We start from the raw sequence: 15,256 nt of genomic DNA, 5'->3' as shown, positions 1-15,256 counted from the left end.
GCCAGCCTGGTCTACAAAGCAAGTCCAGGACAGCCAGGGCTACACAGAGAAACCTGTCTGAGAAAACAACAACAAACAGTTGCTTAACATCAAGTCCTGGGAATTGAGGTCAATTGCTATGAGGTCACTCACTGTACATGAGATCACAGTTCATAGAAGTATTATAATGCATGGAGAGGCATCAAAAAAAGGTTTGGAGCCAGTGAGATGGTTCAGCAGCTAGTGTATGCTACAGAGTCCTCTCAGGCTGGGTTTGATCTCTGGAATAAACATAAAGGTGGAAGATAAGACTAGACAAGATTTGTTCTCTGACCTCCACACATGCCCTGAGCTACCAGTGCCAACATAACACACAACACTTGCACTCGCACTAGTAATAAAAAATTATTTTATTAAACATTTGGAGCCAGTTGTGGTGGGGCATACCTTTATTACCAGCACTCGGGAGGCAGAGGCAGGTGAATTCCAGGCCAGCCAGGGCTACATAAAAAGAAAAAAGAAAAGGAAAAAAAAAGTTTGAACAGGTACTTAGAAACAGGTAAGATGATAAGCTGGACAGACATGGCTGACACCTTCAGATCTTCCCCAGGCTTACAGCAAATACAATCACAATCAAACATTCTTTAATCATGAAGGCACTTGAGGGCCCCTACAAAGTCTTATACAAGAGTGGCCCTGCAGATTCCCTACCCCGCCACCCTCCCTTCACCCCTCCAGCTCTCAGAGTTCATCATGGCCTGTAGAGGGGTCTGCTCCAGCCTTGATGAAGATACCTTCCATGGCCTTCCATGTGTTGTGGGCATTGGCACTAGACATGCCGTTCACCTCATGCTGCCCACGGATGGGGTTACCGTACTGTTCACCAGTGACCGACAGGAACACAGAGGTGCCTACATGCTGGAAGCGGACGCTGGCCTCACGCTCCCAGTGTTGCCCAGAACATCGTACTGTCCACAGGTCCAGGTCGTCACCCTCACCATCTTCCCCAAAAGCACTCACCTCCTGAGAGTGTAAGGTATGGAGGACAGTCACACATAGGGCACAGAGTCCCCTGAGCTGCATGTCTATAACAGTAACATTTACACCTGGACCTCTGATCCTTTCCCTGGCCTTCCGAATCCACAGCTCTGAAGTGGACATCGAGAGTCCCACCCTGGCCAAATGTGATGGCACGTGCCTTTAAGCCCAGCATTCAGGAGGCATAGGCAGGGAGATCTCCGGATGTTTGGGGCCACCTTGGTCTACATAGTGAGTTCTAGGACAGCCAGGGCTCGTAGATAGAGAGATCAGGTCTCAAAAAGTAAACAAAAAAGATTCCTATGAATTGTAGGTTCTTCTGCATAGTGCCCACTGGCCCCTGGAGCTAAGGCCTCCTCTCCACAGGCTCCTTGTGCTAACCTGATAAAGCCCAATCCCCCCAAGGTCCCTATCTTCAACATTTTCCCCCTGAAATTCAGCCCAAAGTGCTGTCAGTTTCTTCCTGTGCCCGGCCCACAGCAGCAGCAATGAGTTCCCATGCTTGAGTAGGAGCTCTTCCACAGAGGGGAAGGAGCAGGGGAAGCTCCTACTTCCCTCTCAGACCCAGCCTGAGTTTCTCCAGTGACTGATCTGCTGAGTCCCCTCTCTCGGCCCCGGTCCTGCATCCCTCCCCGCACACCTCCCGATGCCACTCGGGGGGGCGGGGCTGGAAAGGGGGAGCTTGCCTGGTTGTTGGAGAGCGGCGACGGAAAGTGGTGCGTGTGCAGGTTCTTGCCGGTGAGCACGTGCGTGAGCCGCACCGCCTGTCCACAGCGCACTGGGAGCCCGCGCGGGCACCCGCCCTCGGAGCCGCCGCGAATCCGCCAGTAACTATTGGCATCGTCAGACGCCTCCACGCCGGTTACCGACTGTTGGCCGCTGCCTGGAGAGGGACAGCCCACCCCACCCGTGGTCTCCGTCAATCACAGATCTCTGGACCCCCCTTCTTGAACAAAGTTTTCCCCACAGCCCCCACACCTCCAGGATCGGGAGGGCGCAACCCTCAGTCCCGTGGACCCCCGTCATTCTCAATCCCCGGGGCTTGCCTCTCACGACCCCCGCAAGCGGGTCCAGCCTCGCAACCATCCTGACAGCCCACAGACCCCACCTGGTCCCTAAACCTCCGCCTCCAGGCGGTCCCGGCCACCTCCCCCGCGCACCGGATCCGTATTTGATGTCGTGCGAGTGCAGCCTCACTCTGTGGTAGGTGTTCAGCAGCTTCAGCACCGACCCGCAGGTCACGAGCCCGGCGCTGGCCTTGGACGCGCCACCGCTCCGCACCGAGAGCACCAACAGCAGCCCAAGCAGCGCCGCTGCCCCGCCGCGGCTCGCGCCCCACATCGCGCCGGCCGGCCGGGTTCCAGCCGCTCCGGACCTCGGCGCTTCCGTCCTCGGCACCGGCCAATCCGGCTCTGACAGCGCCCTCTCGCCGCAGCCAATCGCCTGCGCGCGCGCGTTCCTCCTGCACTGCTATTGGATCGTGTGGCGAGGCTCCACCCCCAGCTTCCAGGGAGGTCGCCGGGAGGGGGCCGGAGACAACGGGAGGGTTTTAACTGGTCCACGCTTCCGTGGATCCGCCAATAAACGCCGAGAGAGCCGCAGCTGCCGCTACCGGACCTGAGAGGCCTGTGAGCGGCGCATGCAAAGACTGGTTGCCTCTAGCCCCTTGTCTCGGGGTTGGACAGTGGTTTCAGAAACCCCTCTGACTCTGGGCCCCCAAACGTCAGTCTTGTGTTTCTGCACTCAGACGCTGACCTTTAGCTACAGGCTCCTGTGAGAATCACCAGATTGTGTGGTCACAAAATGGAAGCAGATCCCAAAGATAACTGAAGTCTCCTGGCCCCAGAGGTTGATCAAAACCGGCACCGAATCACGTCAGCTCCTGGATCCCAGGGTTTCTGAATTGCCTTAGCCATGCAAGCCACGTGAGTCATTCGGTGGCAGAATCCCAAGGTTGCTGGATGGGTTAAGCAGAAGATAGCTGGGACTTCTCACAGTATATATTCTCTATGTTGGGTATTCACAGAGAAACTGCTTTCGGGCTACTCTTAAGGCTGATGAAGTATGTCCCTGGGATACTAGCTAGCTCCTCAGTAAAGTTTATGTTTAGGGCTGCAGAGGAAGCCCAGTTGGTAGAGTGCCTGTCTAGTAAGCACAGATCCCTAGGTTTGATCCCTAGCAAATCAACCCTGGAGTGGTGGAGACCAGAAGTTCAAGAAGTTTGAGGTCATCCTCCTGGAGATCTGGTGTCCAACCTGGACTGCAGAATACCCTTATTCAAAAACAAAACAAACAAACAAAACAGACATTGGTGGTGCACGCCTTTAATCACAGCACTTAAAAAGCAGATGCAGGCTGACCTCTGCAAGTTCGAGGCCAGCCTGGTCTACCAGGACAGCTAGGGTTACACAGAAAAACCCTGTCTTCAAAAACCAAAAATAAATAAATAATAATAATAAAAAAATCTAGGTCCAGCCAGCAGGAAAGTTCTCATTGGAAATGTATAAGAATTATTGTCTCTTCTCTCAAACTGCCCCTCTTCAAGTTTCCAATGCTCAATAAAAAGTAGTACCATTCATCATTTGCTCAAGACAAACTCCTCAGGTGATGGCAAGATGGTTAAATGGATAAAGGTGCTTACTACCAAACTAGGCAACCTAAGTTCAGTCCCTGGCACTTGCATGCTGGAAGGAGGAAAACATAAACACACACACACATCAATTAATTAATCAATCAATTAATTAATGTGACAGAAATACTAAAACCTGAAACTTAGAAGTCTTTGGTTTTGCTGGGCAGTGGTGGTGCACGCCTTTAATGCCAGCACTTGGAAGGCAAGGGCAGATGGATCTCTGAATTCAAGGCCAGCCTGCTCTACAGAGTGAGCTCCAGAACAACCAGGGCTACACAGAGAAACCCTGTCTCAAAAATCCAAAAATTGTTAATTAAAAACAATAACTCTTTGGTTTCTGCTATTTGTTGGTTCGATGGGTCAAACATAGCCCAGGCTGGCCTCAGCTTCTATCTGTAGCCAAAGATAACCTTGAACTAGTGGTCCTCCTACTTCCACCTCCTAAGTGCAGAGCGTCATACTAACCACAACATCTGACTCCACTTCTGCTTCCACAAAACAGGATGGCTGTGTACCCTACAAGGATTTTATATCATCTTCTCCAAGTCTCCCATCGCTGCCCTAACACAAGCTATCCCATTCCTCTTCTAACTGATACCTACCACCACCTACTAATATATTTCCCTGCTTGTATTTCCCAGCTGGTGGAGCGGCCGCCTAGCATGTGTGAAGCCCTGAGTTCACAGTAACACAGTAAACTAGCCATAGTGGCCTATATTTACAAGTGGGGGGGGGGGGCAAAAGCAAGAGGATCATGAGTCCAAGACTATATTTGTTTATGTGGAGCTTTGAGACTACATGAGACCCTGCCTCAAAAGAAGAGAAAGTTACTGAAAGTTGATCTGTTAACACTTTCTCTACCACACGTAGGATCAGAGATGGCAAGGGTATGAACCCCATGACCAGAAGAAAAAAACAGGTTTCCATGCATTTCAGATACAGCCCTTCCAGCGACACAGCCCTTCCAGTGACATGGCTCTCTTTATTGGGGGAATAAGGGCTATGTAAACCTTGGGGAAGTGGGTAGGGGGTTTCAGGTGAGTAGACATCATTGGCTGAGGCTGGGGTGCTAAGAAAGCTTCATGTTCATGGAGCAATCCAGGTGCTAGCTGGACATGTCCTGGTCCCCAGGCTCAGTGAGTACCTCTCGAATGGTGAAGGTGCAGTTGTAAGACTGTGTGCACTGGAGCAAGCAGGCCCAGAACAGGAAGAGAGCAATTCTTACTCCTGCTGTTCTCAAGATTGAGATTTTTAGGATTTGGACACATTTCAACCTCAGTCTTACTCCTGGCTGGTTCCTCCAGTCATACATCCATATGTCCCACATAATGCCAATGAAGGGATGGACTCACTAGAAGGGCAAGAGCAAGCAGGCAAAAACTAAAAACTGCCCTGTTTCATATCCTTATATAGGCTTTTAGCTCAGGGTCAATCTGGATTAAAGGTCTGGAATACAGATGTGTCTCTCTACCTCAAAGATCCATATTAGAAGTGGATCTTCCTACTTCAAATGAAGCAAAAATCCCTCACATCTGTAGACTCTAGTTTTGGGTTTTAGTTCATTCCAGATGTAGTCAAGTTGATAACCAGGAACTGTCATCACAGAAAGTCTTCCTCAAAGGGTGTGCAGGTTCTCTCTACAAAGCCCCAGGACAGGGAAGGACAAACAAGTGTACAGCTCACTCTGGCGTTAGGCAGAGGAAGCATGGTCACACCCATACTCATATTCAAGGAGAGCTTGATTATCTGTCATTCTGAAGGGACTAAGGTCCTAAGGTAGGTGGACCAGGGAGCCGTTTGTAGTAGAGGCCATCGCTCTGTTCCGTTGGCCTGACCCTATTCCAAGATAGGACTGTAGTTCGGACAAACCAAGAGGTTCTGGCTACTTTTGTTTTACTGAAAACGTGTGGAGATGGTAGAGAGTGGCCTTTGAACGCTCTTTCAGAGTCTCTGCACACATTGACCAGTCATTCATAAACACTCAAAATCGGACTCTTGGGGAAGGCTTTGCTACCCCCCTCAAGCCCAACCTATGTGCATCATGGTTTTGCCAGTTGGTCTTGGAGTTCTTGACAAGCTGTGCTCATGTCAAAATACACCGTCTACTCAATCCTTTGCTCATCCAGGGCTTCCTCAGCTCCCTACAAGCTGGGATGCACAGGAACATGCAGGAGTCCTGAAAGACTTAAAGAACCATAAAGCTGCAGAGTAGGGTAGAGAAAAGTTGCAGGAAGCAGTTAACAGCTCCGGAGTCAAGGCAGGACCCGCTGTCATGAAGCTGTCACAGGTGTTGTAGACCACTGTCCTTTAAACAGAGCAGCCATTTCTGTCTTCATCAGAGCAGCTGTGACTATTTACAAGGCCCCTCAAGTTTGAACCCATTTTGGTGTCCCCTCATAAAAGCTGAGGGAACTGCCTGGGAGTAGAGCTATTCCTTCCTGTACTTCCTTCTCAGCTGTTTGTTATTCTGCCTGAGGTGCAGAATAGTCTCCTGGTCTCTGAAGATACTAGCTGTTCTCAACCTGTGGGTTGTGCCCCTTTGCGGATGAATGACCCTTTCACAGGGGTCTCCTAAGACCATCTGAATATCAGATGTTTACATTATGATTCATGACAGTAGCAAAATTAGTTTTAAAGTAGCAAGGAAAATAATGTTATGGTTGAGAGTCAACATAACATAAGAAACTGTATTGAGTCTCAGCATTAGGAAGGTTGAGAATCACTGCACTGGAGTCTATACAGCTTGGGAGAACTGAAGCTTGGCTTGGGGTCTGTCTGTGAAGCTATGGAGAAGTCATTAATCATGTTGGGGTGAGATTTTTTGGTGGTAGCTGTTTGGGGGGTCACTCACACTCTTGTTACATAACATCCATTCTCCTATAAACCCAACAAAGTCACTAGTTCATTGAGATGGACCTGGGTAAAATCATTCCTTTGGTATATATCACTAGTGCCTGTCTTGTATCCCAAAGAAAAGTTCACATAACATCAGGCTGGCTCACCATGAAGATCCTATTCAATGGCAGTCATCCAGGTGCAAGGAAAGAAGATAACACACCAAGTCTAGACAGCTGTGTCCACAAACATGTAATTTATTTCCATTTGTCGCTTTGGCTCTCTCCTGAGCACCCAGTCATCCTGACCCCAACTCAGGACAGGGGCTGGCTGAGTGGCCAGCTACTTGGATAGGGAAGGAGACAAAGACTGGAGTACTCTGTGTGGCTGATGGGTGTCTCATGGGGACTCATTGGGGCTCATTACAGTGGACTCATTCATAATGTCCTCCAACTCAGGCTCAGGCTGGGTAGGAGATGTGTGCTCACCCTCAATGGAATCACTGATTTCATCCTCCTCACTTTCTCCATCCTCCTCCTCCTCCACCACTTCCTCCTCGTCCTCATCCTCGACCTCCTCCTCTTCCTCCTCTTCTTCCTCCTCGTCCTCCTCTTCGTCCTCCTCTTCAGAGTCTTCTCTCTCTTCAATATTTACCATGTCCCTGGACTTGTAGGACCTAGAGCCCACACCAGCATTGGAGAACATACTATGCTTGGCCTCCAACAGGCTCCTATTAGGCATCTGTCCCAGGCTTATATGAGGGCCCCGAGGGCTGAGCAGCTGGTGGATTGGCAAATCAGGGCGGAGGAAGAAATGGGACTGTGTTGCCTGTTTCTGACTGGTGCCACCAATAAGCTCTGGTTGGGCAGAGGGTGGTTCTGTGCTATGGTGGGAGGCGGCAATTCGGGAAGCACTATGATGGGAGGCTCCCGACCTGGAGGCACGCCTTACGGCCTGCTGCGCCAACTCAGCTTCTTCCAACTTGTGCAGAAGACAGGTCCAGTTGATGTCCGAGGACATGCGGATGCGGGTACCCTTCACCTTCTTGAAGCCCAAAAAGATGTCCATGAGAACCTCAGTGATAGGAAAAGACATGAAGCCAAGTTGCTTATTGAGGCTTTCCTCAAACTTATACTTGCAGATAAGCAAGGAGACTGCCTGTTCAACCAAGAAGTTACTGAGTTCCTCAAACCAAGGGTTAGAGACGTAGGACACGCTGGACACAGACGAGATGGAAGGCAGGGGTTTCTTCTTTGGAAACTTGGTGTTGGGGCTCTGTGCAGCAGACAAGGGAGAAAAGAAGATGTTTTACCCTTGTTGTTATCCCTCCCACTGCCCTGTGACATACTGCTATACCCTTCTTGGCAGCTGTGCCAGTCCTCCCCATTACAGACAGGAAAGCCACACTCATCACACCGGGATACAGACCCACCACATCTGCTCTGCTGTCACATTCACTCCATAGGCCTCACCTGTCAAGTCTAGAACAAGGCCTACCACCCTGAACAGGCTGTGCTCCTGCAAGCTTGCACACCAGCTTGTATTCAGAAGGAATTACGTCTGAGGCCTGATGATGGCAGGTTGAGAGATGTCCAGGGACCTCCAAGGGTCAGGCCATCTACTTTATACATATTTCCTGATCAATGTCCCCTTTACTGAGCAGAGAGACTACAGAGTCCTACAGCTAGATTAGAGGACACTTGACCTTAGAATACAGAGTTGTGCTCTTGGCAAAAAATGCCTATGCAGCTGGGTGTGGTGACACAGGCCTTTAATCCCAGCACTAAGGAAGCAGGGACAGGTGGATCTCTGAGTTTGAAGCCAGCCTGGGCTACACAGAGAAACCCTGTCTTAAAAACCAACCAAATTAAAAAACAAAAACAAAAACAAAAAACCTCCTATCCATAAGAGAAATGTGGAAGAGCCTCTGAGGTTCACAAACAATAATTAAAAAGAAAAAACAAACCTGAAATCCAGGCATGGTGATGCACGCCTGTAATCCCAGCACTTGGGAGGTAGAGGCAAGAGGATCAGGAATCCAAGCTCATCTTCTACTATATAATGAATTTGAGACCAGCCTGGGCTACATGACACCCTGTCTCAGAAAAAATAATAATAATAATAAAAGCAGGGTAAAAAAAAAAATAGCCTTTATTAATCTTTGACAACACCTGGAAACAGGTGAACTAGATCCTGATCCGCAACAGCTTGTATTTACCCCAGGAGATTTCTGCAATGTCCTTGGGCACCAGCCAGTAACAGTGGCTACTAGACGTGGTGGGAAAATGAGCCCTTTCCCTTCAGATGTTCCACTTGGACCTCCAGCCCTACTCTTGAGGTCACCTCTGGACACAGTGGAAAAGGGGATGTGGAAAACAGAGGGGAAGAGAAACAGTGAGGAAGATGGTAGGGGGAGTCAGGATGATGCCGAAACAAGCCCCTGAGATGGCCCTGGCAGGAAGCCAGTGCCACTGCAATCCCAGGGGCAGGCATGGTGAGGTGCAGGCCAAGGCTGGGTTGAGGTATCTGTTTGGAGCTTGGGGCCACAGTTTGTTTCTGTAATTTGGGATAAGAGTCAGGGAACTCCTGTATGGAGTGAAATGAGGGCCTGGGAACATCAGATACTTTTGTAGGTATCACCTTAAGCCTGAATCTGGAAGGCATCTGGGCATTTGATATGAAGGGGAAGCCCCGTCTGCCCTTGCTCTTTCTGCGAGATGTCTTAGGGCTGGAGGCTGTGATGGGAGAATCATAAGGCTCTTCCCTATCCTCCCTGTTGGACATCTTAGAGATGGGCTGCAGAAGGTTAGAGTTCACAGGCAGCACTGGGGTGGTCTCTGAGGCAACAGAGAAGAGGGGGGAACCATTGTGGCGGCAGGCATGGCTGAGCTTCTCTACAGCCTGGTTGACCACATGCTGCAGGACAGGAAAGAGGCGATGCTCAGCCAGGAAATCCAGAGTTCGATGAGGTTCCCTGATTGGACAATATGTAGGCAGGTTGAAGGATTTTTGCTGGCTCAGCAGTGACTTCATCTGTTTGTTTAACTCTTGTTTGAAAAAAGTCAGCTCCTGTTCTCCAAGTCCCAACTCCGAAGTTTCAGCGGTATCTGAGCCGGAGCCCGAAGGCCCAGAGAACCAAGACAGCAGTTGCTCCCGGGTCCACTGATTGCTGGTCTGGCTGCCCAGTGAGTCATAGAGCAGAGAGTCCCTCAGGGTGGACTGATTCAGGCCTTTCTGCAAAGAGAAAGTAAGGCTGAGAGGTGTCTGACCAGGCCTAACACCAGCACTAAGTTCAGGCCCACCCTCTGCTATCCTTAGCCACAGCACCACGCCTTACCCCTTTGTTCTCCAGTCGCAGTAGTCTCTTGAGGTTTTTCTCAAGTAGGAGTTTGTCCCTCATAGGTGGCAGTGAGCCCAGGCCTCGGGCAGCTGGGTCACTGTCCTGGCTGTGGGAGCCCAGCCGGCTAGCTTTGACACTGTTATGAAAGTCAGACATGGAGCTGGAGCACGATGGGTAATTGTTAGGCTGCCCAGCACACAGGGTGGGCTGAGCACGGTGCCGATGCACAGCGCTGATTCTGGGTCTGGCTCGAGCCCGATGCCTACTGCTTCGCACCTCCACTGGTTCTCGGAGGTCTACCAGTGGCACTCCAGCCTCCGTCTTCATAGCAGCCACACGCTCTGTTGCCTGCTCCACAACTGTCTGCAAGCTGTCCAGGATCTGACCCTCCGTGAGGAAATCCAGGAAGCTGCCAAACGACTGAGGGGGCCTAGGGTTTTGCTGGTGGCCCTGGTGCTCTGAGGACCGGTTCATGGATGGTGGGTGTGGCACACGGCCAAGGTTGTAGGTTGGCCCCATTTCCGGCAACAGATGATGCTTCTTGGGCAGCTGCATCTGAACAGACAGGCTTGTCACAGCAGGCAGGAGGCTCTACCAGGGCGGAGGAGGTATGTCTGGAGTCCTAGGGTGTTTGTTAGGAGCTGGCTGGGATTGAACAATGGGAAACGTCTTCATTGTCTAGGTTTGTTGATGCTGGGGGTTGAACCCAGGGGTCTTGAACATGTTATGCAAATGCTCAATCACTGAATGGCATTTAATTTTTTAAAACATTTTTTTTGTGGGTATGTGTGCATGTGTGGAGGTGTCTGTGTGCCTCAGTGCAGGTGTGGAGGTCAAAGGACAACTTGTGGTAACTGGTTCTCTTCTATTATGTGGCTCTTGGGGATGGAACTCAGATTATCATCAGTTTTGATGGCAAGTACCTTCACCCACTGAGCCATTTCAGCAGCCCTGAATTACATTATAGAATCAGGTCATTCTGGGCGTCAGTGCTCACAACAACCTTTCTTGAGGATTTCTCTGCTACGTAGGGGTCTATTAGGGTTGCCCTGAAGATCCCCAATGCCTATATTTCATATATGCCAGGCCTACGTGGGAGCCTGAAAGTGGAATTCTGTGTTCATGGTATGAAAGGGCAATTATGAGAGCCCTCTTCCTCTCTACCTCCTTCTGTCTCTAGCGCAGCCCCCTGCACTGACTTCACTGCTGTGCTACAGTGGACTTGAGGACTTGAGCCTGCATCTCCACTTTGAGTCCTCCAGGCTGACTCCGTCCTCTTCTCAGGGCTCCTAAGTCTACCCAAGTGCTTTATGGGGGCAACGGGGAGTGGGGAATGAAAGAGTGATCAGGGCTCAGCAGGCATAAGGGAAGGCTGAGCTACAATAAAGATTACACCAGGTGACCCAGTGAGATCAGCTGGGAATGGGGACGCAGTGGGACGTGGTCCAGACACTAACGTCAGGCCAGCTGGACATACTTACCCGAGCCACATAGGTGCTGTGACCAGCCTCATCGTCAGCCAGGTATCCCGAGTGGTGGCGGCACCTTGCCATGGTGTAGGTAATTCAATTTGTTTTCTGCTTCCGCTCTCAGGTTCCACAGCACAGATGCAGACTCCTCTGTATATGGCGGGGAGAGGAAGTCAAGCTAGGTCCGTGGGACCCCAGCTCCCGTTACTTGTGCCCTTCAGATATTCCAACTTTCCCCTGCTTGGACCTGCCACACATCTGTGGACCTTCCCAAGTCGTTGCCTTCTGTTTGCACCTGTGCCTGGGTCGAGCTGTGTGCCCAGATTGCTTTTTCAGACCAGAGGCACCCTAGAGCCCCCACCTACTTACCAGAGTCTCCACTGTGCTCCTGGAGGTTCTCACAGTCAGCTCCTTTTAAAGGACTACCGCACAGAACGCTGGAATCCCGCTACCGCTCGTCCCGGGTTGTCATTTACATACTTCATCCTGATTGGCTAGAATCTGGCCTCACTTTCACTATCTTCCCCGACACAATGGTTGGGGGTGGGGCCAAGGTTGGCTCCTCCCCCACCTCGCTGTATTTTCTGCCAAGGCAGCTAAGCAAAGTTCGCACGTGTTTATAGATCTAACTTTATTCAGCCAAGAGGTCTGAATATGGGGCTTGTTTCTCTGATCCTCAGGGCGAAAGCCATAGCCTCAACTTCTGACACAAACACCTCAGCTTGTTCCTTATCCTCCTACTCTGTTGGCTTTCTTCTAGAGCCTCTTTTTCATCATTCAGTGTGGACCAGCCAGCATCTTCCTTCTCAAGTCTTTTCAGGAGCAGGAAGAGTCCTGGTTTCTGCACAGACCTAGTTCCTGTGTCTGCTTTTTCTTGCTGATGTGACTCAGCCCCTCATAAGTGAAGCTGAGCATCCTTCCCCAAGTGAGTCTTGACATAAAATGTTCTTACAACACACTTTGCACCTTATGGAAGCTCCGTGTAAACCCACCTCTACCTTTTTCTTTCCTCCTTCACCCTAGAAAGTCTGATTCCCAGCAGATTCCCAACAAGCCTATCCTGCACTGCCACACCGTTTGTCTCGCACTTCTTTAGGGCAGGAAGCAACGCAGTCAGCCCTAATCTCTAATAACTCCACTCTTGACACAACAGGTGCTTGACAGTTTCCTCTTCTCAATCTGTGGTTTTCAGGGAGCCGGGGCCTCATGGTCGCTGGCCTTTCCAAGAGCTGAGTCCCACCGTGGCTGGATGACATCCGAAGGTCTGACAACCACCGTGATTGGACAAGGCAGTGTTTAGACCAAGAATTTGGGGTAAGGGCTCTCTTGAGGCTTCCAACCCTTACAAAGACTCATCAGCAACTATTACGATCAAGCTACAGTGTTTCCCATATGCCCGAGATGCAGGGGTCAGGCAGGATTGAGTGAACCCGAGCAGGTAAGGCTCCGGCCCTAGGGAAGAGCTCCTGCTCCCCTTCTCAGGTGACCCCTCGGGTTCCTTGGCTGTAAAACGGTGGTGAAATTACCAACACGACCGGCTCGATCCAGTAACACACGTTCTATAATGAAAACCCGAGGCAGGCTGGGGATGCTTCTCAGCTGGCGGAATGCTTGCCCAACACTCATGAAGTATTGGGTTCAGTTCCCTGCACCACATAAAGCATGCGTGGTGGCACGTACCTGCTGTTGGGGCAATGGAGAGGTGAAGCAGTAGGATAAGAAGTTCAAGGCCAGCCCCGGCTGAATGAATAGTGAGGTCAGCCTGGGCTACCCACGGCCCCGTTTCAAAACAATATCCAGACAGCCACGCTACCATGCAAGCTCCGGCTGTCACCACGATGAGCATCGGTAGGGCGTGGGTTAGAAAACTTTCCCGGACAAAGAGAATCCCTGCCTCGGAAAAAAACCAAACAAAAAAAAATAAAATTAATAAAAAAAAAAAAAAATTGCCGAGCAGTCGACCCGCGCGTTTGCAGGACATGCAGAGACCTCTAGGTGGCAGAACAATGGCGGCGTGCGGCCTCGTCTAGGCGTGCGCGTCGGGGTGGGGCCTCGGCAGCGTTCAAGGGCGGGGTCTGGATGCGGCGGCCCAGTCCTTCTGGGCTCCAGCCAGGGTTTGGCAGCCATGGCTTGGCCCCGTGTGCGGCTGGTGGTCACCGCCGACGACTTTGGTTATTGCCCGCGGCGCGATGAGGGCATCCTGGAGGCCTTCCTGGCAGGGACCGTGACCAGCGTGTCGCTCCTGGTCAACGGCACGGCCGCCGAAAGCGCGGCCGAGCTGGCCCGCAGGTGAGGGCGGCCCCTTCCAGGGCCCGGTGGGTTTTCGGGGCCGCCCGCCCCGTGGTAGCCCGTGCTGGCTCGCTCGCTCTCGCGCTCCGCCCGCAGGCACAGCATTCCCACGGGCCTCCACGCCAACCTGTCTGAGGGCCGTCCGGTGGGCCCGGCCCGCCACAGCGCCTCGTCGCTCCTCAGCCCGGAAGGCTTCTTTCTGGGCAAGATGGGATTTCGGGAGGCCTTAGCGGCTGGCGACATTGCTTTGCCCCAGGTGCGGAGGCGTGGCTGCAGGGGGAGACGCATCTGGATCCTCCAAGCTCAGCCCGGAGGGGATCGTGGAAGTCGTTGGGTCAAAAGCGGGCGCTGGATACTCTCCTAGGGCGCCTAGTGCAACCCCCCTGGAGCAGTCACGTCGTGGCGCCTTGACGGAGCTCCCTGTGTGTGTGGCTGCTTCCCGGAGCTCAGGGTGTCTGTGCCCCTCCCTCCTCCAGGTGCGGGAGGAGCTAGAGGCTCAACTCAGCCGCTTCCGGGAGTTGTTGGGCAGGTCCCCCACGCACGTGGACGGGCACCAGCACGTGCATGTGCTCCCAGGTACGCCGATGGAATCGCCCCGGTCGGGGGTGGGCCTGGTGGGGGAACGGATGCCACCCGGTGGGGAGACTCCTCAGAGCCCGCCCCTCCCAGCAGGCGTGTGTCAGGTGTTCGCGGAGGCGCTGCAGGCCTGCGGGGTCCGCTTCACACGGCTGCCCGCCGAACGCGGGTTGGGCAGCTGCGCGTGGCTCGAAGCGCCAGCGCGAGCCTTCGCATGCACTGTGGTGCGCGATGCCCGTGCCGCCATGGGTCCCTTCTCCCGCCACGGCCTGCGGTGAGCACCCCTCCGCCCCCCTCCTCAACTCCAACCCTGCTGTGTCCCCATTGGTCCCAGGGCGCTCACCTGGCCAGATGTGCCCTTTCCCCAATCAAAAACCTTGGGAATTGACCTACTACTGTCCTGCTGCACCCTCTGCCGAGTCTGACCGGTCTTCAGGCAGGCAGTACCTCTGACATCCTGGCACCCACAGGTGGACCGATGCCTTTGTGGGCCTGAGCACTTGTGGCCGGCATATGTCTGCTCACCGAGTCTTGGGGTCCCTGTTGCGTGCCCTGGAAGATATCCCTGCTGGCCACGCCCTCACTGCGGAGTTGATGGCACACCCTGGATACCCCAGTGTGCCTCCAGCAGGAGGCTGCGGTGAGGGCCCCGATGCATTCTCTTGTTCTTGGGAGCGGCTGCATGAGCTGCACGTCCTCACAGCACCCACCCTGCGGGCTCGGCTGGCCCAAAATGGTGTGCAGCTCTGCGCTATAGACGACCTGGATTCCAAAAGGCCCGGGGAAGGGGTCCCCTGTGAGGCAACTATGGAACCCTTTCTGGAGCCTTCCCCACCCTGACACCGAAGGCCACTAAGAACTGCCTCTCACTGTGGAGGAAGGCCAAGGCTAAAGCTCCAGTTCAGCCAGGCCCTGGAGTAGGGTCCGACTTCTTAGAGTGAGAAGCCATTAACCCTGTTCCTTGGTCAGCCTTGCCTGGCTGCAGGCAGTCTGTGACATCTGGGCGTGAGGCCTGCTGAGCATTTATCTGGTGCCCATTCATGTTATAACCACTTGTTTAGGAGCAGAAGGTGGGTTAATAAAATAATGTCTTTCAGA

General features: G+C 52.5%; 3 protein-coding genes across 6 annotated transcripts; 1 reads left to right on the top strand and 2 right to left on the bottom strand.

The window, feature by feature from the left end:
* Positions 1–365: 365 nt before the first annotated feature.
* Sdf2l1 (stromal cell derived factor 2 like 1) lies at positions 366–2,407 on the bottom strand. Its single transcript, XM_055610271.1, has 3 exons — positions 2,178–2,407; positions 1,704–1,900; positions 366–1,002 (listed from the first exon to the last, which is right to left on the bottom strand). The coding sequence occupies exons 1-3, from the start codon at positions 2,356–2,358 to the stop codon at positions 721–723; spliced, it is 660 nt and encodes a 219-aa protein (XP_055466246.1). The 5' UTR covers positions 2,359–2,407; the 3' UTR covers positions 366–720.
* A 4,311-nt stretch (positions 2,408–6,718) lies between these two features.
* Ccdc116 (coiled-coil domain containing 116) lies at positions 6,719–12,512 on the bottom strand. The gene is made up of 5 exons (XM_055610297.1): positions 11,663–12,512; positions 11,306–11,443; positions 9,822–10,379; positions 9,125–9,718; positions 6,719–7,759 (listed from the first exon to the last, which is right to left on the bottom strand). Exons 2-5 carry the CDS (start codon positions 11,375–11,377, stop codon positions 6,884–6,886), a joined length of 2,100 nt encoding a protein of 699 aa, XP_055466272.1. The 5' UTR covers positions 11,378–11,443; positions 11,663–12,512; the 3' UTR covers positions 6,719–6,883.
* Positions 12,513–13,350: 838 nt separating this feature from the next.
* Positions 13,351–15,256, top strand: Ydjc (YdjC chitooligosaccharide deacetylase homolog). 4 transcript variants are annotated; one of them, XM_055610295.1, is made up of 5 exons: positions 13,351–13,582; positions 13,679–13,838; positions 14,059–14,158; positions 14,255–14,432; positions 14,629–15,256. In XM_055610295.1, exons 1-5 carry the CDS (start codon positions 13,419–13,421, stop codon positions 14,996–14,998), a joined length of 972 nt encoding a protein of 323 aa, XP_055466270.1. In that variant the 5' UTR covers positions 13,351–13,418; the 3' UTR covers positions 14,999–15,256. The 4 variants fall into 4 exon arrangements, with proteins under 4 accessions (XP_055466270.1, XP_055466269.1, XP_055466268.1 ...); XM_055610294.1 differs by having other exon boundaries at positions 14,252–14,432; XM_055610293.1 differs by having other exon boundaries at positions 14,059–14,432.

This window comes from Psammomys obesus, unplaced genomic scaffold (assembly GCF_907164565.1).
Source record: "Psammomys obesus unplaced genomic scaffold, mPsaObe1.curated_primary_1811, whole genome shotgun sequence".
Classification (NCBI taxonomy): Eukaryota; Metazoa; Chordata; class Mammalia; order Rodentia; family Muridae; genus Psammomys; species Psammomys obesus.
The sequence above is the reverse complement of the archived record's forward strand: the minus strand, read 5'-3'. Positions and strand labels throughout refer to the sequence as shown.

Excerpts from the sequence above, each read along its gene's own strand:
- Sdf2l1 (XM_055610271.1), bottom strand. The coding sequence starts at position 2,358 with ATGTGGGGCGCGAGCCGCGGCGGGGCAGCGGCGCTGCTTGGGCTGCTG. Across the intron at positions 1,901-2,177 it reads CGACATCAAATACGGATCCG|GCAGCGGCCAACAGTCGGTA; the intron begins GTGCGCGGGGGA and ends GTCCCTCTCCAG. Across the intron at positions 1,003-1,703 it reads CGCCGCTCTCCAACAACCAG|GAGGTGAGTGCTTTTGGGGA; the intron begins GCAAGCTCCCCC and ends TTACACTCTCAG.
- Ccdc116 (XM_055610297.1), bottom strand. The coding sequence starts at position 11,377 with ATGGCAAGGTGCCGCCACCACTCGGGATACCTGGCTGACGATGAGGCT. Across the intron at positions 10,380-11,305 it reads ACAGCACCTATGTGGCTCGG|ATGCAGCTGCCCAAGAAGCA; the intron begins GTAAGTATGTCC and ends CTGTCTGTTCAG. Across the intron at positions 9,719-9,821 it reads TGCGACTGGAGAACAAAGGG|AAAGGCCTGAATCAGTCCAC; the intron begins GTAAGGCGTGGT and ends TTCTCTTTGCAG.
- Ydjc (XM_055610293.1), top strand. The coding sequence starts at position 13,419 with ATGGCTTGGCCCCGTGTGCGGCTGGTGGTCACCGCCGACGACTTTGGT. Across the intron at positions 13,583-13,678 it reads GCGGCCGAGCTGGCCCGCAG|GCACAGCATTCCCACGGGCC; the intron begins GTGAGGGCGGCC and ends CTCCGCCCGCAG. Across the intron at positions 13,839-14,058 it reads GCGACATTGCTTTGCCCCAG|GTGCGGGAGGAGCTAGAGGC; the intron begins GTGCGGAGGCGT and ends TCCCTCCTCCAG.